Source organism: Chiloscyllium plagiosum, unplaced genomic scaffold, assembly GCF_037043375.1.
Source record: "Chiloscyllium plagiosum isolate Xiang-an unplaced genomic scaffold, Cpla_swu_hap1 HiC_scaffold_19, whole genome shotgun sequence".
Taxonomy (NCBI): Eukaryota; Metazoa; Chordata; class Chondrichthyes; order Orectolobiformes; family Hemiscylliidae; genus Chiloscyllium; species Chiloscyllium plagiosum.
Genome location: NW_028270157.1, coordinates 33,483,879 through 33,511,509, shown reverse-complemented (window position 1 = coordinate 33,511,509; position 27,631 = coordinate 33,483,879). Strand labels below are relative to the sequence as shown.

Sequence of the window (27,631 nt, the reverse complement as noted above, 5' to 3'; positions counted from 1 at the left end):
ATAGATGCATGATTTTTGATCTACCAGAATTCCCTAGACTGTATAACAGACAATGCATACAATTGCACTGTTCCCCTGGATTCTCTGCACCTTTGGCTATAGGTACAGTTGCACTCCTTTTCTGATCTCCCTCTGCACCTTATTGCTGCCTATAGGTGCAGTTACATTTTATTCCTACACACTATCTCCCTGCACCTTATTGCTGCCTATAGGTGCAGTTACATTTTATTCCTACACACTATCTCCCTGCACCTTATTGCTGCCTATAGGCGCAGTTACATTTTATGCCTACACACTATCTCCCTGCAATTTATTACTGCCTCGAAATGCAGTTATACTCTTTTCCTGGTCTCCCTCATGTTGTACATTATTGCTGCATCTATCTATCTCTCTGTACCTTACTGTGTCTAATAGGTGCTGGCACTCTATTTTCCTACATATATAAGGTATCCCCTTATACCTTATTGCTGCATATAAGTGCAGTTACACTCTTTTCCTGCACTCCCTCTTTGTATATTCTTGCTGCCTATAAGTGCTGTCACTCTCTTTTCCTACACACTATCTCTCTGTATCTTATTGCAGTCTATAGGCGCATTTACACTCTTTTCCTGGATCCTCTCTCTGTATCTTACTGTTGTCTGTAGGTTAAGTTACACTGAGTTCTTGCTGCACTCCAGCTCTCAGTCTACATATTGTGATGATAGTGTTGCTGTTGCGGGATTTGAGTCATGAGGTAGGATTGATCCCAGAATACACTGTGGGCTGGAGTTGAGTTTGAGCTGACAGCAGCAGCTGGAAATGGCTGAAGTAGGCAGCAGCCTCCTGGAGCAGCTCAAATCCTGTGTCGCCTGGAGCTGGACTTACTTGTGGACGCTGTGGTTTTTTCTGATGCTTTTCCTGGTTTACATTCTACGGGTTCCTCTGAAAATCAACGACAATCTGAGTACAGGTAAAGGAAGGGGAAGGCTCTGCTCCTCCGCTGGGGGGAAGCCAGACAAGTTCAACTAGTTTTTTTTTGCCCTTTCCCTTGTAAATTGGGGAGTGAAATAGAGCCGAGAAGGTCGTGCCCACTGAGCAAGCTTTACCACGGTCAGACAATCCGCAAAAACACCTTTTTGGGAAACAACACACAATTCCACTGAAACTCTCGGCTTTCACAAAAACAAAACCGTGGCAAGGATTGATACAGAATGCAACTCTTCACTGGGTCCTAAAGCCTGCAATCACCATGCTCCCCCCCCCCCCCCCCTCCAACCCTCTCCCTCTGGAAACAATGTAATCACAGAGAGGGGCTGAATTTGCCTCCTCTTTCTCTTTCACAAGACCTGGGCACTGCAAGGCAGACACTGACTCTGCTCAGAATGTTTTCATTTCAGTCCAGGCTGACCTGAAATAATTTGCTTTGCAAGATGTGAATGGCAGTGTCTCTTTGGTCAGTTGTGTGGGGTCTGGATGCTATATTTCAAGGTTAATTTATGTGATAATGGGTTGCTGTGAGTAGATTATTAAACATCCTCAGACTGGCATGTTTTTTTGTTTAAAACCTTGCTCTGGTCGCATTAATTATTTTTCTTTCCTTTGCCACTTTCTCACTTTGTGCCTTTGTTCCCTTGTTGATTGTTTTCAGTACCCAACACATTGTCACACATTTCCTTTTTTCTTATCAAATTTATTTATTAATTTCCTTGCTTTGTAGCACACTATTTTAGTTCTTTCTTTCCCCTTTATATTTTTGTCAGCCATTTTTATTGCTCCTTTCTCAGTCTCTGATAAAGTTTTTTTGTTTTCATTTATTTTAAATCGTATTTACTCTCTCAGATTAGGCTTGAGTTCATAGATGTATGAATAACACTGACCGTTGTGAACATTGATAAACTGGTGCTGAGGGTTGCAGAGATTTCACAAAGTTAGAATTGTGGAAGATCAGGACAAAATGCCAGCAGAAATGTTGTAGTGCAGCAGAAGGGAAGAGGCGAGTGAAACAGTTGAGTGAATGTGAGTGACATTTGTGCTTGGCCTGAATCCCGCATTTACAAAGTGTTAGTTTACCTCATAGCTCTACAGATATGTTGCCATGCATAATGCACCAATCACAAAACATAATTATAAGGATTACTGGATTTCCTGCAAGTTCTACATGGAAAGCCATATTATACACTGTTTGAACAGAGGCATTATGCAGCTGTTGTATTTTAAACTGTCAAACTTTACATTAAAGAAACATTTATTCTTATTATCTTCTGACCCAAACCCAGATATTTGAATTATGCTGCACACTCCTGCCAGGTTTTGCCAGACACAAAGTCCAATTCAGTTGAAACATGCAGCATGTATATCACCTCAGTAGTAATGACAGCTCATTCATAATCTCATCCTTGTGCACTTCCATGGGTTCCATGACCTCAAATAGAATCATTAAATTCAAAATCCTTGTCCACATTTGCAGATGCCTCCATGACTCATCACTTGTCCTCTTATAAGTTTCCCGAGGATCTTTGTTTATCCCATTCTGAGCACCTGTTCCTCCATTCTTAAGGTTATCTACAGCCAACTCTGCTCCATTTTCTAGAGTTCTCACTCCAATCCTTTTTACCACGTTACTTCTGTCTTCAGCTGTAAAATGTATCTTTTCAACTGTGCACTTAGATGTCTGTCTTTATGCAATTGGTTTTATACAACTGTTGCTTCTCTGTGGAGTGTTTTGGGATTGATTTCTGAGCAAAAGACACGTCTCTGAATTATTGCTGTTAAATTGGAGCAGTGTTTAACATAACCTTTTTCAAGCTCCAAAATCTAATTACAGTACTATAATTAATGATTAATTTTGTGTGATGGAAATACGATTTGGCAGTTGCGTGTAAATATCTGGGTTTGGGTCAGAAGATAATAAGAATAAATGTTTCTTTAATGTAAAGTTTGACAGTTTAAAATACAACAGCTGGAATGTGACAAATAAATTGCAGGACATCTAAACTATATAAAACAAAAGTATAATTTACCAAGTGTTATCAAAAACTAAAAATATTTAAATTTGTCTTGCATGGAATGCTTACTTTATTTCAGTCAAAAATGTCATGTTATGTGTTGTTGACAATTTTATTGAGGATTCAAGGTATTTTCATTTATAACAGTTGTTATGATAGTCTCACCATTGACAGTCCTTTTATAAAAAGCATGTTGTGACCGTTAAAGGTTAGGCTTTGCATTGAGAAGTATCGAAGGGAAAAGCCTCTGATTTTTGCTAATTGTGAGCTTTTAGATCTCAGTTGGTATATTATGGTGTGATATCTAACAAAGACTGGGACAGATTAGTTCCTTTTGTACATAGCTGAAAATGTGTTGCTGGAAAAGCGCAGCAGGTCAGGCAGCATCCAGGGAACAGGAGAATCGACGTTTCGGGCATAAGCCCTTCTTCGATTCTCCTGTTCCCTAGATGCTGCCTAACCTGCTGCGCTTTTCCAGCAACACATTTTCAGCTCTGATCTCCAGCATCTGCAGACCTCACTTTCTCCTCCTTTTGTACATACAACATTGAAAGATGAAGAATACTACAATTGTTACAATTCCATTTAAAATTGATTTGCCAATGAATACTCATATTTAATATTTTCTGGTTAAATCACTTAAATTAAAACAATGCTCAGTAATTGAATGGTACTTTTCTCAAAGCTAATTTAAATACGTTTCGCTAATCAAAATGAAGGGTGAAAATTGTTTTGTATATGTATTTCTCATGTATGATTCCACATTACGTTTTGATGTATTATGTTCTATGATGATCCTTCCAGCATGTTGAATCATATAACCATTGTCGATTATGTCATGGAAAAAGGCCATGTAATCCGCTGAGTCCATTCCAACACAGGTGAGGCCATCCAGCTAAGTTTCAGTTTCCATCTTTTGGTCGACGGCCTTGTCAATTGAAGCAGCTCAGTTACTTTTTAAATGTTACAATAATTTTGGCCTCTCCCACGCCATCAGAACTGAGTTCCAGTTCCCCAGCAAGCTCTCAGTGAAAAGAAATTCTCCTTGAATCATCTGTAAACCTTCGATCTCTTACCCGCAATCTAGTAATGGACCTTTCAACCAAAGGCAATAGAGTCTTCCTATCCTCTCGATGTGGAGCCCTTGCAATTCATTCCCCATTCCAAATTGGACCTTTATTGCTGTTCGTTCACTTCTGCTGCACCAAAGTCTGGAACTCTCTGTCTAATAGTGTGTGTATACCAGAAACACTACAGCACATCAAGAAGGCAGTCCACTGTCTCCTTCTGAAAGGATGGGCAATAAGTGGTGACTTTGCTGGCAATGCTCACATCTCAAGAATGAATATAAGCAAAATGTTATGTCTGGATCTGGTCAGACTCTCCTCAAACACGGCATTCAGTTCTGTTTAGACTCGCCCTGAACACTGGTTCCAGATCTGTTCAAGCCGACCCCAGTTCAGATGAGACTAACCTGAGCACTGTGTCCAGCTCTGCTTACAGAGACACAGATACTTGATTACTGGAGGCAAAACTAGGCACAACCATGGAGCTAAAGTCTAGTGACAGGAGTTATGAGGAAAGACTGGAGAAACTTGTGCTTGTCCACTGGAAAAGGCAGCAAGTAAGTGCTGATCTTGAAAGAGTATCTTTAGAACTTTAGATGGAAAGAATTGGGGTAATAGGTTAATTCTCTGTCTGTCAGACTGTGACAAGTGATGTTCATCAGGTTATATATACTGGAGTCTCAGCTTTTCACCATCAATGCTAAGTGGCATACTTCGGTTATCTGGATGGGAGCAGAATGTTATAAAAGAATGTAGAAGTTAGGTGAATGGATAAAACTATAGCAGATACAGTTTAACATGGAGAACTGTGAAGTTCTATTTTGGATTTGAAAGATATGAGTCAGACTAATTTCTTTATGTGAAACGACTGACCAAAAACTACACCAAAAGCTACTGCAAAGCTATGAAAAGAATTAGAAGCATATGATAAATGTAGGTCTTTATCTCATAGACAGGGCAGAAGTGGTTGCTGCTGGAGTTTAGAGTTAAGATAAAGAGCGGCGGAGGCTGAGAGGTGATCTTATAGAGGTTTACAAAATTGAGGGGCATGGATAGGGTAAATAGGCAAAGTCTTTTCCCTGGGGGGAAGGGAGTTCAGAGGCATAGGTTTAGGGTGAGAGGGGAAAGACATAAAAGAGCCCTAAGGGGCATCTTTTTCATGCAGAGGGTGGTACATGTATGGAATGAGCTGCCAGAGGATGTGGTGGAGGCTGGTACAATTGCAACATTTAAGAGGCATTTGGATGGGTATATGAATAGGAAGGGTTTGGAGGGATATGGGCTGGGTGCTGGCAGGTGGGCCTAGATTGGGTTGGGATATCTGGTCAGCATGGATGGGTTGGACGGAAGGGTCTGTTTCCATGCTGTACATCTCTATGACTCTATGGTGCTGGAAAAGCACAGCATCCGAGGAGCAGGAAAATCGATGTTTCGGGCAAAAGCCCTTCATCAGGAATGAGGCTGGGAGACTCGGGAGTGGAGATATAAATGGGAGGGGGGAGGGGGGTGTGGCGGGGGTGGGGGGGGAGGGGGGGGAGGGAGGTAGCTGAGAATGCAATATGTGGATGGAGGTGGGGTGAAGGTGATAGGAGGGTGGAAGGGATAGGTAGGAAGGAAGTTTGACAGGTGCAACAGGTTATGAGGATGGTGCTGAGCTGGAAGGTTGGAACTGGGTGAAGTGGGGATAGGGGAAATGAGGAAACTGGTGAAGTCAATATTGATGCCAGGGGGTTGAAAGATCCCGAGGCGGAAGATGAGGCGATCTTCCTCCAGGCTTGTCGGGTGGTGAGGGAGTGGTGGTGGAGGAGGCCCAGGACCCTCATGTCCTCGGCAGAGTGGGAAGGTGAGTTGAAATGTTCCACCATGAGGAAGTGGGGTTAATTGGTGCGGGTAACCCGCAGGTGTTCTCTGAAGCATACTGCGAGAAGGTGTCCAGTCTCCCTGAATGTAGAGGAGACCGCATTGGGAGCAACGGATACAATAAGTGACTCTTTATCTCATAGAGGTTGGTGTACAAAAGTGAGCAAGTGATGCTTTAGTTATACAGGTCCTTGGTCATGTCCCAACTAGAGTACAGTACTGCATTCAGTTTTGATCCCTGAACTGCAAGAATGATATATTGCCCTTTAGATATGTGCTAGAATGATGCTGATAAGATTAAATTATGAGGATAGTTTTCTGCATGTGTGAAATGAGAATAATGCTGATTGGTGGCAAGAACCTATAGGTGGAGACTTGTACATATTTTTCTAATTAATTTGTTCAGAGATGTTATCAAGCACCTCTGGAGCAGGCAAGACTTGAACTCCGATCTCCTGGCTTAGAGATTGGGTCATTACCACTGTGCGAAAGGGAGGACTGCAGATGCTGGATAGTAGCGTCGAGAGTGTCATGCTGGAAAAGCACAGCAGGTCAGGCAGCATCCGAGGAACAGGAGAATCAACATTATGGGCAAAATCCCTTCATCAGGATGCACACTACCACTGTGTGTCATATGTGAAGTTAAATAAATTTAGTATCACTAAAACGGAATGGATGGAATAAGGTAATATTAATGAGAATTGTATGTTCCTTTAAATGTACTGTTAACTAAAAGTCTTTGAGCTAGTTATTGAATTCTGATATAGGATCGACGAATTAACTCTGTTTCATTGTTCCAAAAGCAGTCTTGTGGCACAGTGGTAGTGTATTCCTACCTCGGAGCCAGAAGATTTGGGTTCATATCCTACTCCAAGGCATGATGACCAAGGAAGGTGTGTTCATAATGTTGTCAAATGGATTTAGTAAATCCTTCCTGTGACAGATGATAAAAGTAGGTGCGATTCCTGATCAGTCATGTGATGGAAAGATTGTTGGAGCGTTTACCATTACTCTCCATAGCTTCAGAACAGACCTTCTATGTAAAACTCAGACTCCTTTGGGAGCCTGTTGACTAGATGGCAGATTGAATCCAATTGGCATCAATAGAATCTGATCCCGACTGCTATGGACCAGGCCAAACCCCTCAACATTTCAGTTGAGTAGCCCAGACCCTAACTTTGCCAGTTGTTTTAAGCAGGTGTGTAGTGGAAATTCCAGGTGTGATGCAGCTGGTCCAACCACTTAGTCTTACACAAAACAGAATTTATTTGAAAGCTTACCAAATGAAACTCAAACAAAAGGGAACAGATAACTTAACCTATCCAAAAACCCAACAGATTAATGATGCTGCTCCAAATGCTTGCAACAATCCCCATAAACACCCCTTGGCAAAAAAAAGGTAAAATGAAACTTGGAGTCTCACAGGAGAGATGTCGGAGAGAGGGAGGATCAGTATGGACCTGCTTTTTTGAGTCCAGCAACTTCACACTGACTGCTTGCTAAAACCAAACCAAACCAGACAAAAGCTGAGCTGGGAGAACTGGCCACTCCCTTTTCATTGTGCAAGTGTTTTTTTTAAACTTAAACTTTTTTAAACTTCTTCAAGTAGATCAACCCCAAATATTTCAGAACCTGTGTCTCCTGAGAAAGAAAACCCAAGAAGAACATAACCTTATTAAAGGAGCAGCATCATCAGACAACAGAATAGAATAAACTTGCCCTATCTGCTGCTGCGGGGGGGGGGGGAATGGCTCAGAGATCAGGAATCTGAAGCTATTCCAAAAGTCCTTCTGCATGCAAATGAAGCTGCTCACCATCTGTTTATCCAAGATCCATTAACAAAAAGTAGCTGTCAGTCATAGAGTCATAAGCACGGAAACAGACCCTTCAGTCCAACTAATCCATACTGAACATAATCCCAAATTAAACTAGTCTCACCTGCATGCTCCTGGCCGATGTACCTCCAAATCTTTCCTATTTGTTTACTTATCTAAGTGTCTTTCAAACATTGTGATTGTTCCTTTGTCCATTACTTCCTTAGGAAGCTCACTCCATGAGTGAACCACCCTCGAAGTAAAAAAAAAACCCTTCACAACTTTATAAATTTCTCTTTGCTCACCTTGAAAATATACCTCTTTGTCTTGAAATTCCTCATCCTTGAGAAAAACACCTACCATTAACCCTCTCTATATCCCTCGGGCTTTTATAAACCCTCATAAGGTCACCACTCAGCCCCCTATGCTCCAGTGAAAAAAGTTCTAGCCTATCAGTCTTTCTTTATAACTCAAAACTTCCATACCTGGCGACATCCTGGTAAATCTCTTCTGAGCCCTCTCCAGCTTAATAACATCCTGCCTATAATTCGCGACCAGAACTGGACAGAGTCATGGGTGATTCACCACAATAATGTTACCACTCCACTTTTATAAACGAAGTCAATTGTGGTAGTCAATGTTAGCTTGTCTTGTCAGGCTGCTTATCCAATATCCAATTTTCACTGGATAAAGATTGGAGAGACTAAACATCATCTTTGGTACACCTGCCATAAACCCCGTCACCCCACCATGAATTTGATTCCCCTCCCAGACAGTGTCATATTGAATCAGGTTTTCAGCACCTTTGGCATCTTAATTAACTCGAAAATAAATTTCCATCATCATATGTTCTCCCTTACAATCACCACCTCCTTTCATTTCCATCACATCTGCCTTAGTCTGTGCCTTAGCTTATGCACTACTGAAATCCTCAGCTTTAACTTCATTACCCTCTTACTCTGTCATCCTCCACGCTCCAGAAGCAGCAGCTCTTTCTCACCTCTGCCACTGTAACCTAGCCTTGCTTACCTTGCTGTAGCAGCATGCAAACACCCTGTGTCAGAATGAAAATATTTGTCTGTGTTTTTATAACCCACCATCAGCTTTGCCCATGTTTATTTGTTAAACAAACTCTGTTTCATGTGTATTTGTTATCTGGAGTTTGTTTGGAAAAAGTTGTAAAGCCTGTTATTCACCTGGTCTTTACACTGTGTGGAATGCCCTTTGTAAAAGCAGTTACGTATGATATTGAAACAGTTTGTTTTCTATAAGAAATGGCTGTAGTAAACATTCGAAAGCTATTTATGCTTGCACATTTGATTCATTTTTTTGTGTTCAAGAAACTCTTGAAGCTCACTTGTGCACTTAATAAATTTTGACTAATATGCTTCACCTTCTTGTGACTCTGATAAAGCAAAGTACACCTCATAGTGCATTATCTTCCACAGAAACACACCATTTTGATATCTACCTCTTTACTGATTTATCCTGTGGAGTGCTGTTTACTGTGTTCTTCAAGTATTTAGAATATCCTTTGGGTAGGTTTCACTATTAATAAGCATTTAAATGAACTTTCAGGTAATTAAAACTGGAGGCGATTATGACTGAATTAGTCTAAAATGCAGAATGTGTAAAGTGAATGATTCGTCTTGACTTCTGTTTGAAGTACCCAAAATCACTGATACCAATCTTCACCCAATTCAATTCACTCCCTGTGATAACAGGAAATGGACATCAATAGTACAGGACCAGCCATTATAAATACTATGGGTACAGCAACAAGTCAGAGGTTAGGAATTCTATGATGATTAACTTACCTCCTATCTCCCCAAAGCCTGTCCACCATCTCCAAGTCACCAGTGAGGAGTGTGATGGAATACTTCTCATTTGCCTGTGTATGTGGAGGTCCAACAACACTCAAAAGCATTTGAGACAAAGCAAACTGTTTAATTGGCACTACATCCATCACATTTTAGTATTTCCTCCCTCCATACAGTGGCAGAAGTATGTACCATCTGCACGATGCACTGCAGTAACTCGTCAAGGTAGATGCTTGAGAACAGCACTACTTGCAAATTCCCCTCCAAGCCCACATTACACTGACTTGGAACTATATTGCCAATCCTTCACTGTTGCTGGGTCAAAAATCCTGGAACTCTCCTCCTAACAGCGCTGTGGACGTACCTGCCAGATGGACTGCAATAGGGCAAGAAGGTGGCTTACTATGACTATTAAAAATGAACAATCATTGCTGTCCAAGACACAGACATCCACATATCTTAAATGAATATATTTTTAAAAATTGTAAACAAATCCAAATGTTGGGGGAAGTGGGGATGGAATGCTTACGTCTGATCGAGTAGCTGGGCAACTATGAATGATGTAGAAAGAATTTGTTATTGGACAAAAAGTGAAAAACCTCCTACAGTTAGGTACAATGAATAACAAAAATGGAAGCTGCTTTGTGAATCATGTTCAGAATAGAGTGATGCTGGAAAAGCACAGCAGGCCAGGCAGCATCCGTGGAGTGGGATGCTGTCTGACCAGCTGTACTTTTCCAGCACCACTCTAATCTAGACTCTGATTTTCAGCATCTGCAGTCCTCACTTTTGCCTAGTGAATCACGTTCAGTTAATGTGCTGTGAGACTTTCAAAGAGATCTAAACGTAACAATTTATCAGCAGTGTAAATATGGGTTGAATTATCATAGCAATTCAGTATTGTAAAAGGCTAAAGCTGTCCACTGCTCGAGTCAGGATGCATCTTGGGTTCTATAGCCCTTCATGATACTGAGCAAAGAAGATCTCGCAGTGTGGGAGATGTTTTAAAGGAGACCAATTCCTTTGTAACTGGAATGCTGTGAATGAGAGGGGCTAATCCATAATCTATTTATCATCATACCATTAATGCAGGACAATGGGACAGATGTACAAGCTTGTAAAAGGCTGTAGAAAAACAAAACCTGTAAACACACTTTGGAGTTCAGAACTGTTGATCGCTTGGGGACATTGTTTCTCCCAAACGTCCACATTCTGCTTGTGATCTGATTCAGTATCTCTTCAAAGAGAGATGTAGCAGATAGTCTCAAGATTTTAAAGTCATGGACCTGAAATGTTAACTTTGTCCCCAACTCCATATATGCTGCCAAACGTATTGAGTTTGCAACATTTTCTGCTTTTGTTTATGAATTTTGAGTGATATTCATCCACTGCGCTGCGCCCAGAGGGGATTGTTGGGAAGGCAGCAGGATCTTATTATACCCTCTCAATCATCAAATGACCCCTCCTGCCAAATACAAAGAACAAGCTGGAAAGTACTTAAGTAAATAATCAGGAGATGGTTAAGTGGTAAAAGTGATATTTGCAAAAGGCAGTAGAAAATTTGATGAGGAAAATCAAAGAAAATAAAGACAATTAAGAAGACATTTTACTGTGAATGGCTAAAGATTTGAGGGTTATAATGCAGGTAGAAAGGGAAGCAGAAACAATTATTAGAGTAGCACTGGTTCCAGGAATGTGACAGATTGGGAAAGCAGCAACACCAAATGTGAAGACTATCCCATCAATACAACATTCCCGTTAGAGTCCTCACAGAACAACAAATTCCTTTCCTCCTCATAGAACACCAGCAGTTTTATCTGAAAATAAGGAGGATATTATTATTAAGATTTGAATTTATTAAAATCTGTATCAAGTAGAGGACTTTATTTTAGATGAGATGCTGCATTGAACATTTTTGGAAGTAATGTGCAAGAGTCAGAGAGGTCAGAATGCATATCTTTGAGGAATGGAAGGGACAAGAAACACTGCTCAGAATTGTAGTTATGAACAGAAGGATACACTCGACAAAGCAGTTACCATAGTCTGTACTTGGTTTAGCCTTAATAGCAAATACGTGAGCTGCCAGAGGAAGTGGTGGAGGCTGGTACAATTGCAACATTTAAGAGGCATTTGGATAGGTATATGAATAGGAAGGATTTAGAGGGGTATGGGCCGAGTGCTGGCAGGTGGAACTAGATCGGGTTGGGATATCTGGTCTGCATGGACGGGTTGGACCAAAGGGTCTGATTCCATGCTGTCCATCTCTATGACTGACGTTATGGAAGCCAAACAGAGATTAGGCAACCACTTTGCAGTAGATCTTCATTCTGTTTGTTTTTCCTTTTAAGCAATTCTGCACAATCATATCAAATTAGAAGCAGAAAATAATTCAAATATGATATGGATTAAATTCTTGTCAGTGTAACTGGTATGTATAAAGTAAGAACTATATATTGCAGCTTGTCTTTTTCATTATCCTGAACCAATCCCAACAAGTTTGCTCAAAGCAGTTCTTTAAGTTTCGTCACTTCTATATCGTACATCTTCCAAGAAAGCAATTTTTTTCTCTATTACCTCTTCTTTACAGAGAGATAAAGACACCGTCGTGAATTTTTATCCTACCACTCAGAGATACAGTGAGTTAGTACAACTGGAACTTAACTACCTTCTGTGGGTCAGGGAACATCCTTTAATCAAGCTGAGCCTGCAAATAAAATTGATCATCAGTATATTTCAGTTTATCAGTCAATGTGTACCTTATAATAAAGGAAATTCAGCTGTTTGAACATTCTGACCTTAGGTTACTCATTCGCTGGCAGAGTCAGAGAGTCATAGAGATGTACAGCATGGAAACAGACCCTTCGGTCCAACCAGTCCATGTCGACCAGATATCCCAACCCAAACTATTCCCGAGTCATCTTGTGAGTTTCTAAGATCCATGGAGATGATGACTCGCCTTCAGTAATTAAATTAGGAACAGAATGAGATTAAGCAGCTATTATAAAAGACAAAGGAGGCAGAAAGCCAAGCAGAAGTATTTTCACTATCAAGTACTTCCCCATACATAATTTAAGAAGATTAGATCCAATTAGGAGACATCTTTAGTGACATATCTTATTTAGATTATAAAGCATCCATTTGAACAGTGAGCTACATGGATTACGTATGGAATTTGGATCCATTATCCAACATTTCCATACCTTTTAACCTAACCATCCTGGTAGGAGGAGATCTCAGGTGCTGAAATACAAAAGTGTTGGATGGGCCTGAGCTGGTCAGTGAGGCATTGAACAAATGTGTTTGCTCACAAGTATATAGATGAAGGACAGTACAGAATGGGTAGAAAAACTTCGAGAAAGATAGGGAAAGAAGCCACAAATGGCATCTATATTCACTGAAGTGTATTTCAGATTTTACAACAGGAGTTTAAAGTGTTAGGCACCAAGTTGATAACAGTACCTCAGTGACTTGTACTGGATATTTAGCATGATAATATGAGCAAAGGGAAGTGGATGAATCAGACTTAGTGGATAAGACACTAAGCCTGAGGCTGCTGAAAAAAATCGAAAAGGAGTTAACAAAAGCTTTGATCACAGTTTTTAAAAGTCCTTAAATAAGCAAATTATGTGAAGGAGAGTGCATCTGCAGTCATTGTTTTTACCTAGTTGATTTTAACCCTACTGTGAATCCTCTTGCAAGGATGCCTGCCTTGAAGACGTTTTCCTCCTCTCTCTACAAGAATCTCTCCCACTGCAACTCCCAGGTCATTTCCTCTGCCCTGAAGCTCTTCAGCCATGTCCTAAAACAAACTCGCCGCCTCAGAACGCATCAATGTGGACTTCAACAGTTTCCTCATTTCCCCTTCTCCCACCTCACTCCAGTTCCAAACTTCCAGCTCAGCACTGTCCCCATGATTTGTCCTACCTGCCCATCTTCTTTTCCACCTATCCACTCCCCTCTTCCCCCCTAACCTATCACCTTCATCCCCTCCCCCACTCACCTATTGTATGCTATGCTACTTTCTCCCCTCCCCCACCCTCCTCTCATTTATCTCTCCACCCTTCAGGCTCTCTGCCTGTATTCCTGAAGAAGGGCTTTTGCCCGAAACATCAATTTTACTGCTCCTCGGATGCTGCCTGAACTGCTGTGCTTTTCCAGCACCACTCTAATCTAATCTCATTGAATGGCAGAGCAGAGTTGATGGGTCAAATAGCCTACTTCTGTTGCCTCTGTGAGATTATAAGAGGAGCAGCAGTAGGCCATTCAGCCCATCCAGACTGCTCTGCCATTCAGTAAGATCATGTCTGATCTGATAATCTTCAACTCATCTTCCTATCTTTTTTCCTTAATCCTTGATTCCTTTACTGATTAAAAGTCTGACTACAACAGCCTTCAGTATACTTAATGACCCAACCTTGACAACCTCTAGATACATAGAGACATACAGCGCAGACCCATCGGGTCTGCATCAACATAACTACCATTAAACTTACACTACTCCCAATTTCTTGCACTTGTCCCATATCCTTTCATGTTATAATATTTGAAGTGCTCATCCAAATATTTTTTAAAGGTTGTCAGGTTTCTGGCCTCCACTACTTTTCTAGGAAATGCATTCCAGATTCCCACCACCTGCTGAGTGAAAAAGTCTTTTTCTCCAAATCCCCTCTGAATCTCCTGCCCCTTAACCTAAAACCTAAAACTATGCCCTCGTGTGATTGAGGCCTCAACCCAGAGGATTTACTGTTCTCTGTTTGCCCTGTCCATACTTCATAATCTTGTACATTTCAACCATCTTATCCCTCCGGCTTCTCTGCAATTGGGCAGCACGGTGGCTCAGCGATTAGCAGTGCTGCCTTACAGTACCAGGGTCCCAGGTTCAATTCCAGCCTCGGGTGCTGTGTGTGGAGTTTGTACATTCTTGCTGTGTCTGCATGGGTTTCCTCCGGGTGCTCTGATTTCCTCCCACAGTCCAAAGGTGTGCAGGTCAGGTAAATTGGCCATGTTAAATTGCCCATAGTGCTAGGTGTGTTAGTCAGAGGGGAGTGGGTCTGGGTGGGTTACTCTTCGGAGGGTCGGTGTGGACTTGTTGGGCTGAAGGGCCTGTTTCCACACTGTAGGGAATCTAATCATAAAGGAAACAATCTCTCCTTATTGCTCAATTGCTCTAACCAGGCAATATCCTGGAGACCTTCTCTGTACTCCCTCTCGTGGTATCACATCCTTCCTATTGTGAGGTGACCAGAACTGCATCCAGTACTCCAGATGCAGCCTAACCAATGCTCTGTACAACTCCAACACTACTTCCCTGTTCTTATATTCCATGTCGTGAGAGATGAAAGCAACTGTCCCATACACCTTCTTAACTATCCTAGTTGCATGCTCTGCTGACTTCAGGGACCTTTGAATAATTCTCCCAAGATCACTGTGTTCCTCTGAGCTACCCAGTGTCTTGCCATTCATTAAACACTCTCTCATTTTATTGAGGAGAAAGTCTGAAGAAGAGCTAATGCCCGAAACGTCGATTCTCCTGTTCCCTAGATGCTGCCTGACCTGCTGCGCTTTTCCGGCAACACATTTCCATCTCTCATTTTATTCCCTAATCCAAAGTGTATCACCTCACACTTATCAGGGTAAAATACCACCAGCCACTGCTCTGCCCTCTGACTGACCTCGTTCCTGCAACCGCTCCTGTCTATTCTGGATGCACCTATTCTCGCCGGTGCGCCTGGTCTTGCCGATGCTCCAGTTCCTGCTGGTGTTCCAGCAATTCCTTTGCTCTTGTTCCTGGTGGTGTTGGCATTTCCTGCTGGTAATCCAGTTCCTGCTGATGATTGTGATCCTGCTGGTAATCCAGTTCCTGCTGATGAGCATGATCCTGCTGGTAATTCTGTTCCTGCTGATGCTCCTGATCCTGTTGATGATCCAGTTCCTGCTGGTAATCTAGTTCCTGCTGATGATCCTGATCCTGCTGGTAATTCAGTTCCTGCTGCTGCTCCTGTTCCTGTTGGAGAATGTCAAATAACTGAAGAAAGCAGTGTGAAGTTTCACTACTCATTGATACATTTCCCTGCTGTCCCCTCTTTTGCTCCGTGCTCTTGCCTTGCTTCAACTGACTAGGAAATTCTGGAAACCTGTGGGTATACAGTTAAATTTTAAAAGCCTTGTTATTATTGCTGTAATTGAGCAATTAACAGATTGAAATCAACAACTCACCTCTCCTGAGGGACTGCTTCACACACAAATAGCGGGAGCTGGCTTCCTGAATGCCATCCACTTTCCCTGGTTTTAAATCACCCCTCCCTGTCCCAAAACCAAGCAATCCTGCACAATGGTACAAATGTTTATGAAAGTAGACCGATTTAAAAAAAACTTTGTATTTTGCATTTTTTTATAATGCCTCTGTGAAACCCCTTGGCACCTATTTTTACATTAAAGGTGAAGCATCACTGCAAGCATTTGTTTACGAATATATACATAGAGGGCAAAGAGTGAAAAATAATAATTTGCACGATACATTAGCCAGGCCATATTTGGATTGTTGTGTGCCATTTTTATAAAGGGCATTAAAGTTGCAAAGCATAGAGCATTGGAGACTGAGGGGTGACCTCATAGAGGTTTGTAAAATCATGAGGGGCATGGATTGGATAAATAGACAAAGTCTTTTCCATGGGGTCGGGGAGTCCAGAACTAGAGGGCATAGGTTTAGAGTGAGAGGGGAAAGATTTAATAGGGACCTAAGGGACAACCTTTTCACACAGAGGGTGGTGCCTGTATGGAATGAGCTGCCAGAGGAAGTGGTGGAGGCTAGTACGATTGACACATTTAAAAAGCATCTGGATGGGTAAATGAATAAGAAAGGTTTAGAGGGATGTGGGCCAAGTGCTGGGAAATGGGACTAGATTAGGTTGGGTTATCTGGTCAGTGTGGACGAGTTGGACCGAAGGGTCTATTTCCATGCTGTACATCTCTATGACTCTATGAACTCATCACAACAATGCCAAAGTATAAGACCTATAATTGCAAGGAGGTTTTAAGATCCTGAAAGTGGAGTTTTAAGAGGTTTTTATTACTTAGTTTGTGGGACACTGTCCCTTTATGACATTACAGAAACAATTTAGCAATAAGATCAAAGTTTATTCAATAAGTCAGAACATGCAGTGTGCAGTAATTAAAGATTTTTAATAAATTCGTAACTTATGATTTGAAGCAAGTGTCTTCACATAGTCCTTTCATTATGTAAATTACTAACCAATAAAATTCCTGTGGTTTTTTTAAAAAACATCATCACAGGGATGTGAGCATTGCTGGCAAGGCCAACATTTATCTTCCTTGGGAAGGTGATGAACTATCTTTTTGAACCACTGAAGACCATTTAGTCTGAGCACGTCAGAGTGTTGTTAGGGAGGGATCTAATCTAACAACATTGAGGGAGCAGTGATATACTGCACCATCTTATAGGTGCTTGAACGCTGTGGGCTATTGTGAGAAATCTGGGAGAATTACGTGACAAGTAAAGTGAAGCCCAACTCATAACTCTACTAGGAGTTCCAGATGTTGAGATGGGTAATGCTGAGATACCTATTAAGGGGGATTAATTGTGTTTTTTCAGCCTAATTAGGTAGAGTGCTTACCTCTTTAAGATGTAGCCTGTCATCCTACATCGTGTCACAAGCTAATTAGATGCCAAGAACACTCGAAATGGAAGTCTGAGTGAGTACCTGGCAACTCCAGCTAGCTGCCTGCTTCTCAGGACCTGTACCTTGGGTATCTGGGACCAGAAACTCAGGACACGACCCATGGGCAATGGCTACACGTATCCCATATCCATGGACCTTGGCCTTGGATACCCTCTGCTTCATCATGGCATATCTTCAAACCACTTAAAGGATGCTTCTGCATTCTAAAGCCGCAGCTCAGGGCACACCGGCAACTCTCATTGAAAGACTGGTGCAGGGACAGGCAGCCAGCTAATGGCTTAGACTAGGCCGTGTCTTGGTGCTCATTCACTTTGTGCCTATCTGGATACTTGCATCATCCTTGTCTTGCCTTTTTGTGCTTTGCACTCTTAGCCAGAACTACCTGCTTTGTAGTACGACTGCTGTGCCTTGCTATTTTCACACAGGCACAAAGCTGGGGAGCTTGTTGTGGTTGTCAGCAGGCCTCTGTCAAGTCAAAGGAAACAGCTTTCAGCCAGGGGACCCCAGCAAGGGCAGGCTCAGAAATTAATCGAAGGGCAGCATGGTGGCTCAGTGGCTGGCACTGCTGCCTCACAGTGCCAGGGACCTGGGTTCGATTCCAGCTTTGGGCGATTGTCAGTGTAGAGTTCGCATGTTTTCCTCATGTCTGCGTAGGTTTCCTGCGGGTGCTCCAGGTTCCTCCCACAATCCAAAGATGTGCAGGTTAAGTGAATTGGCCAAGCTAAATTGCCCATAGTATTCAGAGAATATGTAGCTTACTTGCAAGAGTCAGGATAAATGTAGAGGAATAGGGTAGGGGAATGGGTCTGGGTGGGTTACTCTTCGGAGGGTCAGTGTGGACTTGTCGGGCCGAAGGACCTGTCTCCACACTGTAGGGATTCCAAGACTTTCTAAGTCTTGAGCATCATTAGTCAGCTACTTGGGATGGTCAGGGTCAGTATCCTCTCAGTGCAAGAGGTGAGGAGCTGAATGTTGGGCAGGTCGCCGTCTTTCTTTGCTCTTTCTGCCCTCCTGTGGGTTGTTTTCGCCTATAATGAGAGGTGTTAAGTGCGATGAAAGTGGCTGGTATAGCTGTTGCTGCTGGTAGAGGTGGGGGGACAATTTGGTCTGAGCAAGTTAATAGGCAGCGCAGAGACCGTGCAAGGTTATTGGAATGAGGGAGGGTGACAGTGAGTGAGGGAAGATGTTGCATGTAATAGTGAGAGTGATAGAGCATCATCTTTGGTGAGAGGCCTTTGCAGTTGTAGAGAGAGAATGATGCATGTATGCTGGCAGATCCAAGAAGGTTATTGACCTTCTTCCTACAGTGCTGTGCTTTCCCCGAGATGGCTGAGACTACACTGAGCTGGATGGCAATCTTGGACTAGGCTGGTGTTGTGGCCACCTCTAGCGGTTCACGGGGACAGACCTCAGGTGTCTGTCCACAAAGCAAGGCACCAAATTCCACATCTCTACCACATGCAGGCAACTGTCACAAACCATACAGGGCAGCTCCAGACTGACAGTGCTTGTGGGGTATGCAGTGGCCTTTCAAAGATGATGCAATTGACAATGGTGCAAGGCCAAGTTCTGGGATATCCATGTGATGGTGAGTTCTTCCAGATGCAGTGCATGGGAGAATTGGGCTAGCATCAGACAAGAGGGACAGAATAGACAGTTAATGATACACATTTGGGATGATACTGTGAGGGAAAACTCCCTGAACTTCACAGGGAGAAACCGTCCATGAAACTTGTTGGAAGAAGGTCAATAACCTTCTTGGATCTGCGACACCTTACCTCACTCACTATCACCCACCCTCACCTCACTTATTCTTGCAGTCACAGCATTAAAATGGCTGGTCCAGTTCCGTTTCTGATCATTGATAATGCAAGGATGTTGATAGTAGGGGGAATCAGCAATGGAAATATCATCGAATGTTATGGGCTGTTGGTTAAATTCTCCAGTAAAAGAAAATACCCCGGCATTTGAAACCTGATACAAATATAGAGAAAACTCGGCTAGTCTTATTTGGGGAGAAAAACAGAGTTAACATTTCAAATCCTGTATGACACTTCTTTAGAACTTCAAGTTCTGAATTGGACTCAAATTGTTAACTCTGTTTCTCTCTCCAGATCTGCTGAGTTTCTCTAGCATTCTCTGTGGTTAAGTTGTATCTTGTTGGATATAGAACAGTCTTTCAAGTAGCCTTTATTGCCACGTATACTCAAATGAGTGCAGTGAAAAGTTTGTAATGTCGCCATCTTAGGTACAGGGTACCTAGGTACAGATACTGTAAGTGTAATAACAGAATTGAAATAGTAAAAAGAAGACTAGCATGGGAATACAGAGTTTAAACAGTTCAGAATAATAATAAAAGTCTCTTTAAAGTACTCACGTTATAGTCCTTTCTCACTGTGTCCGTGTCCGCCAGCCTTCAAAACACAAGGTCTTGCTACCTCACGTGCTGGCCTCTGTCCCAGACTCACCCCCAGGACTCATCCTCTGCTCCCACTCCGGGCTCCAGCTATGAGACAACTCCTAGCTTGGCCTGTGCTCCCTCTGCTCCCACTCCAGGCTCCAGCCACGACTCAGCTCCCAGCTTGGGCTGCATTCCCTCTGCTCCTGCTCCGGGCTCCAGTCATGAGATAGGCCAAGATGGGAGCTACACTCCCTCTGCTTCTGCTCCAGGCTCCAGCCATGACTCAGCTCCCAGCTCGGCCTGCACTCCCTCTACTCCCTGCTGCCTCTGGGCACGGTCTGCTCTTGGTTACAGGAGTTGCGAATGGCACTAAATGTTACGCAACATCAACCATTGCTGAACATGCCAAATTCTGACCTTATGATAGAGGGGTGGTTGTTGATGAAGCAACTCGAGGTGGTTGGGCCGACGACACTACCCTGAGGAGCACCTCGAGTGATTTCTTCCAATTATAGAATTTTATACACCGGTGGGAATGAATGATGGAGTGTGAATTTGGCTCCAGACCCAGCCTGTCCCACTGATAAATCTCAAAACAGGATTCCGAGCATGATAACAGCTTCTGTAAAACTCTCAGTTGTCTTTCACTGACTGAGTACCGAATTAGTCTTACACATGAATTGTTGATGAGACTCAGAAGAGTGTACCGCAAAGTGATATTTTGACCCCCACATTTCCCTGGATAGAAACTGGCAATCATGCAGTAAGTTTAAAAATGTGTTGTTGGAAAAGCGCATCAGGTCAGGCAGCATCAAAGGAACAGGAAAATCGACGTTTCGGGCATAAGTCCTTCTTCAGGAAAGAAGAAGGGCTTATGCCCGAAACGTCGATTCTCCTGTTCCTTTGATGCTGCCTGACCTGCTGTGCTTTTCCAGCAACACATTTTTAAGCTCTGACCTCCAGCATCTGCAGTCCTCACTTTCTCCTAATCATGCAGCAAGTGCCTGTTAGCCCTTGTTAGTTGCCACGTACCTCACAGCGATTCAGCTTCTGAGGTTGCTGGAAATCTGCCACCGACATAACTGGGATGTTTTGTGGTCTCGTTGCACTGTACATGCTTGTGTGCTTTTTAAAAAGACGTATACTGGTTCTTTAAGCTAATGGATATCATGGCTACCTCAGAATTGCTGCTTAGCAGCAGTCGTGTTTCAGTGGGAAGTCACATGTAGTTCTCTGAGGATTACAGCAGCATCCACAAAAAGGGCATTTTCAAGTTGTAACTGAAAATCCAGAGTAGATAAATATTTTCATTCTTAATGTTCTAGAAATTTAGTATTTTGAAGATTGTCCCTAGTGCATCAGTGTGTTGTGCAGTAACACTGAGCTTTTTGTGCCAGGAAAGCCTGTGTTAAGTTTGTGCTCTGTATTGGGTTTACCAGTCTTAGCTGGTAGTGGTGTGTTCATTGGCTTCTGTCTTCCCTTTTTTGGAGTGGGGGAGGAAAACCAATAGGATTCCTTTGTTTTAATCGCTGTATGATAATGAATACACCTTTCAATTTTCCTTTTGCTGTTCACAGCCGGTTTGTTTAAGTCTGTGAGTCCTTCATTTTATTTTGCATGCTCAGTAACTTGAAGTCCAATATATGTTTGGCTTATGTGGGACTTTTCAGGTTGCCATGTGGTCACACAGCTCAGAGGGAACATTACCCAAACTTTGGAGGATTAGACGTTGATGTCAGGTAGGGACATGTAGACATGTGATGCAATTCGTGGTTAAATAATCTACCCGCATTAGCTGTCTAAGATGGTATCTGTGAGTTAAAAGATGCAGAAAAAAAACTAATCTCTCCTTTTTTAAAAATACATTATCTGTATTACTGTAAAATTTAGTGTACATTATCTATGACTCAATGTTCAATTATTTGCTGGCTTGGCATTGGACATTTTGCTTTGAGATACATTTAATATTAAAACTGTCGATGTAAGTATCTAAAATAGAAATCTCATGTTTCAGCCATTGCCTATAACATTGTAGTTACGGTCCCTCACCAGTGGATGGTGGTGTGAAGAGATTTTCTTAGGTCACTCTCAATTGCCATTTTGTATGTTATAAACTTTGTATTTATCCAGTGAGCGTGGAAAATCCCACAAGGCAATTTACTAGTTATGACAAAATCTACCCTGAAGACCACTGAGAGACTGTAGATTTTTATTTGTATTTGCACTGTGCATTGAGTTACAGAAACAATTTGTGCATTCCTAGCAAAGCACTGCCTCTTCAGGAACTTATGCCACTGTCTGCCAAGATACGTAATTGTCACCGCTCACATCTTACAGACCCTCTAGTAGGACATGTTCACCGTTCACCTGCACAGACTTCTCATTTGCATAGACTTCTCATTTGCACAGACGTTTTCACAGTCACAAGAGAGCATTTGTAAACTTAATTGAAAAGGATTTCAAAGTATTTAGGTACTTGTGAGATGCAGCGGTTTGGGTACACGTTACTGTTTAGAAAAAGTGTTAATATTTCACAAGCATTTGGCTGTCCCTGAAAGGGATTTTTCTGTAGATTGAGTTCTTGCAGCTCTCTGTCTGTTTGTAATTTGGTAATGTCTCTGGTGCAGTGGGTAGTGTCTCTGCCTCTGAACTAGAAATTCCAGATTCAAAGCCCCGACCCAGGCCTTCAGGGCAAAAGTATATTACAAAGCAGCTGGATTATCGAACTGAAAACCTTTCTGTTGTGATGGGAAGGAATGGGAGTCTCACCATAATCACTATCCACAGCTCCAGACTAATAGTTACATGAAGGGCCCCCCTCTCATTTATCTCTCCACCCTGCAGGCTCCCTGCCTCTATTCCTGATGAAGGGCTTTTGCCCGAAACGTCGATTTTCCTGCTCCTTGGATGCTGCCTGACCTGCTGTGCTTTTCCAGCACCACTCTAATCCAGACTCAGGTTTCCAGCGTCTGCAGTCCTCGTTTTTACCTACAAGTTACATGCAGTACATACACAGCAATTCATGTGAACTATAACCTAACTGGACAGGTCAAACAAAAGTTATATAGTGTGGACTTTTGCTGGAACCTTTCCTTGTGATTTGAACTTTTTTGTTTGCCGGCCCTTTCCCACGCATGGAAACTTGAAAACAGACCAGGAGTTGCCATTTTGTATCTTCTGAATTGTGTGCCTTTTTTGTTTTTAGAGTGCCATTGGTCTGTATGTCAGAGGCATTGACACTTAAGATGGATTCATCTGCTTGGAGTTCACAATTAAATTCACACTTTGACTTAATTAATCTGTAGGAAAGTGCCCATTGAAATTGGTAGATGATGTGAGGAAAAATATTCCTGGTGAAATTACAAAAAAACTCCAACAAATCCAAACACTTTCATCCGCAGAAGCAATATAATTGTTAATGGACTGATCTGATCGGCAGACTCATTACATCACCAGCAGAGTTGTATTACAAGACATTAATAGCTTCACCCTTTCTTCAGCCACTCACAGGGAACCCTGTGGGCTCTAGTCAACTTGTATTTAACACACACAGCACTTCTGCAATACCTTTCCTCACTCATATCAAAGCACAGCTGATGCAGAATGATTTAATACCTCCCTTCAAAAGGGATTACAGTGTGTCAGGTGGCAGTTGTAAATCACTGTCATGAGGGACATTCTACCTCTACGTCTTCTCCCAGCCAGCTGAACAGCCTGTGGCATCCTGTAGTTCAGATGTTTTTAATGGCTTAGTTGGAATTGCACCATGGGATCATCATATACACAGTTCTACCCTGGGCAGAAATTCTAGGGTAGATGGCTTTCCTGCCCCGATCCACAGAAGGAAAGTCAGCACTGAGTCAACTGAGAAAACGATACCGTGCAGCCCTGACACATTGCTACAGGCTTATTTAGTGGATAGTAGGACGTTCAGCCCTCACTGGGGTGGCTGATTGGCTAGTGATCCACTGGTCCCATTTGTGGGCGCTGCTGGGACTGCAAGTAGTTCCATGATGGAGGCCCAATGCTTCCTGGATCCAAGTAAGTTGGGGGTCTTTGGGTAAGGTGGTCCAAGGAAAGGGCATGATGGAGGCTGGGAGGGGTTGTGTTTTAAAGACCATGCTTTTGGAAGGAAAGGGGACGCTTTCTTCAGAAGGTATGAGAAAGAGAACCGTCTAAATATACCATTCTCCTCCCCTGCCTTTTTAAAATCTTAAATAAAAACGGACTGCTCACTTCTGCCTAGTTGCCCACACCAAAGGCTTTATGCCGAAATCTCTTCAGGTGACTTAGCAACAACAAATATGTGCCACAATACTTGCCATGAGCAGAGATGAGCTACTGCTCAGATATGTGCTGTGCTTAATTCTGTAAACAAGATTGGCATGTTCTGATGAAACATCCAGATTCTCTTCATTCCTGCTGTGGGAAGATGTTTCTCTACTGAACCTATCCCACATCCCTAAAGGTAAGTGGGAAAGAAAGAGGGGCAACATATATGTCGGTGCAGGAAATGATACATCAACAAACCGCAGCAATTAAATGCCTCGAATAGTATTCAATAGACAAACCGTTGTACGTTAGGAGGAGGTGAGAAAATGTTAAATATTCCCTGTTCCCTTTTATAAAAGTACTGAAATGCCTTATTAGATTACATCACTGAAAGTATGCTGTTTTTGGAATAAAAAATAAAGAATGCCATAAATACAGAGTAGACTTGTAGACACTTCATAATGTTCTCTAATTATGTATTTGCAGCTGATAGAAATTAGGATCAGAGGCAAACCACTCACCCCTCAAACCTGTTCCTCCACAATACGATCATGGTTGATCTCAGAGACTTGTGTTTGCTGCTGACAACCTTTCACCTCCTTGCTTATTGGGAATCTATCTACCTCTGCCTTAAAAACATTCAAGGACTGTATCCACCACCTTTTGAGGAAGAGGATTCCAAATACTCTTGATTGTCTGAGAAAAACTGCAAATTGTCTGAAAATTAATATCTTATTGCTGGAAAAATTATGACAATGTAGAGCCACAAAAATGTTATGCAAATGGGAGCTGATTCCTGATAATGGCTGTCCATCTTCATAATTCACAGTGGAGCCCGGCATGACCTGACTGCAGATAGAATGGAGAATGACGGCTGAAGGTCTCCCAAAAGAAAGGGAATAGCATGGCAGTAGGAGGAGAGTCCTTGTTAGAGGAATCTTAGGTTTATATTTCAAGTTGGCATTTTATCAGAACCGACAGACCTTCATCAGTTTTGACAAAATGTCAATACTTGAAAAGCTAACATGTTTCATTTCCTTTTGAAAATATAGAAGTGTCGAAACTTACAATGTTTCTTAGAGAATCATGCAACATAGATGGACACCCATTTGACCTGTGCCATCTTGGCTCTTAAAAGGAGTCACATGCTGAGTTTCACATCCCTGTGGCTTATCTGTAATCCTGCGCATTCTTCAGCACACAACCATTGTCCAACTCCCTTTTAAAATGATCCTTTTTCAGGCACTAACAGCACTATTAGAAAATATCTCCTCATCTTCACTCTAGATCTTTTGTCAATAATATTCAGGATGTGAACAATTCTCCAGAAGCAGTAGCTTTTCACAATCAAAATGTTTCAGCACCTTGACAGCCTCTATTAGGTCACCTTTTAACCTTCTCTCTTTCTAGAAGAAAACTGCTAACTTTTGTCACCTCTCTTTAATGGCCAACTTAGTAAATCACGTAGTTTTACAAAAGGGAAATCGAATTTGACCAATTTATTAGTACATTTTTAGCTTATACTATAGATAAAAAAGATAAATGCAGTATATACTTGACTTTTCAATGGTAAATGCCCAGTGTAAGGGTTCATTGAATTTGGGGCTAAAATAAATGGGGCATTTTCAGGTTAGCTGGCTGCAACTAGTGGAATGTCACAAAGATTCAGCTCTTTAAAATCCATGTTAATGATATAGAGAGAAATTTATCATGATTTACATCTAATTAGAAAGGTAGGGTATAAAAGGAGCCTGCAAAGAAAAATAGGTTAATTGAATGGGCAAAAAGGCAATAATGTGGCGAAGTGAAAAGCAGAATGCTTTGAAAAAGTTGATGTTCAGAGAGACTTGGATGTGACTTATACAAGAAACACTGAAAACCAAATTGCAAATACATTAGAAGAGAAAGTAGAAGAGAAAATACTGCGTTAGTTTTCACTACAAGTGGATTTGAATACAGACTAAAACACAAACTAAAACTTGCTACACTTGCATGTCGTTTTGAGTGATCATAACTTGCAGTTTGTCTCCATACCTAAGGAAAGATATACTTGACTCTGAGGTAGTTCAGTGAAGGTTTTCTAGCTTGGTTACGTGGATGAGATGCTGAGTATATTATACCTACCAGTGCTTTCCAAATCTTTTCACCCACTGTGACCCCATTTTGAGACTTGGAAGTCATTATAAACACTTGGAAGTCATTTGTGGGCGGCACGGTGGCACAGTGGTTAGCACTGCTGCCTCACAGCGTCAGAGACCCGGGTTCAATTCCCGCCTCAGGCGACTGACTGTGTGGAGTTTGCACGTTCTCCCCGTGTCTGCGTGGGTTTCCTCCGGGTGCTCCGGTTTCCTCCCACCATCCAAAGATGTGCAGGGTCAGGTGAATTGGCCATACTAAATTGCCTGTAGTGTTAGGTAAGGGGTAAATGTAGGGGTATGGGTGGGTTTCGCTTCGGCGGGTCGGTGTGGACTTGTTGGGCCAAAGGGCCTGTTTCCACACTGTAATCTAATCTAAATCTAAATAACCCCTCTGTGAAAATTGAGCGGGCAAGGGTCTGTTCTTGCAGAAGCACTGCTGTTGTAACCTTGTCCAACTTCCATGGCAGCCATGAGTGCCTCAGATCTCAGGAGCCCAAGCTTTTAGCTTGCAACTTCACCTGGAGTCCCGCCCCCAACTTTGGAAAGGCTCTACTCTCTGAAGTTTAACATGATGAGGTGTGATCTCATTGAAATATGCAAGATTTTGAAAGGGTTTGGAAGGATGGGCACTGGCAGGTATGTTTCCTTTTCAGGAGGATTTCAGTCTTGGGTGACTATCTGTGTGGAGTTTGCACATTTTTTCCTTGTCTACATGGATTTCCTCCAAGTGCTCCGGTTTCCTCCCATAATCCAATGATGTGCAGATTAGGTGAATTGGCCATGTTAAATTGCCCATGTTTGGGGATGTGTAGGTTAGGTACATTAGTCAGGGGAAACTTAGAGTAATAGGGTAGGAGAATGGATCTGGGTGGGTTAGTCTTCGGAGGGTCGGTGTGGACTTGCTGGGCCAAATGGCCTGTTCCTACACGGTAGGGATTCTATTCTATAATATGGGAGTGTGACTTGAAGATGAGTGGCTGATTAATTCTTTGAGAATGTGACTAAGGAGGTGGACGAGGATAAAGCGGTAGATGTGGTGTATATGGATTTTAGTAAGGCGTTTGATAAGGTTCCCCATGGTAGGCTACTGCAAAAAATATGGAGGTATGGCATTGAGGTGAGTTGGAGGTTTGGATTAGGAATTGGCTGGCTGGAAGAAGACAGAGGGTAGTAGTTGATGGTAAAGGTTCATCTTGGAGTGCAGTTACTAGCGGTGTTCCGCAAGGATCTGTTTTGGGACCATTGCTGTTTGTCATTTTTATAAATGACTTGGAGGAGGGGCTAGAAGGTTGGGTGAGCAAGTTTGCGGATGATACGAAAGTCAGTGGAGTTGTTGACAGTGAGGAAGGATGTGTCAGGTTACAGCGGGATATAGATAAGCTGCAGAGCTGGGCAGAAAGGTGGCAAATGGAGTTCAATGTAGGTAAGTGTGAGGTGATTCACTTTGGTAAGAGTAACAAAAATATGGGGTACTGGGCTAATGGTTGGATACTTGGTAGTGTGGATGGCAGAGGGATCTTGGTGTCCATGTACACAGATCTCTGAAAGTTGCCACCCAGGTAAATAGTGCGGTGA

General features: G+C 42.4%; 1 protein-coding gene across 8 annotated transcripts in view; it reads left to right on the top strand.

Moving 5' to 3' along the window:
* Positions 1–778: 778 nt before the first annotated feature.
* Positions 779–27,631, top strand: part of LOC122559687 (suppressor of tumorigenicity 7 protein homolog) — a 200,475-nt gene continuing 173,622 nt past the window's right edge. For all 8 annotated transcript variants that reach the window (XR_015760434.1, XR_015760433.1, XR_015760435.1 and 5 more), the window contains exon 1: positions 779–949. Coding sequence is in view for 4 of the 8 variants with exons in the window: in XM_043709580.2 (XP_043565515.1) it covers positions 799–949 (151 nt within the window). In the remaining 4 variants the exon portion in view is untranslated. The remainder of the gene's footprint in view (positions 950–27,631) is intronic.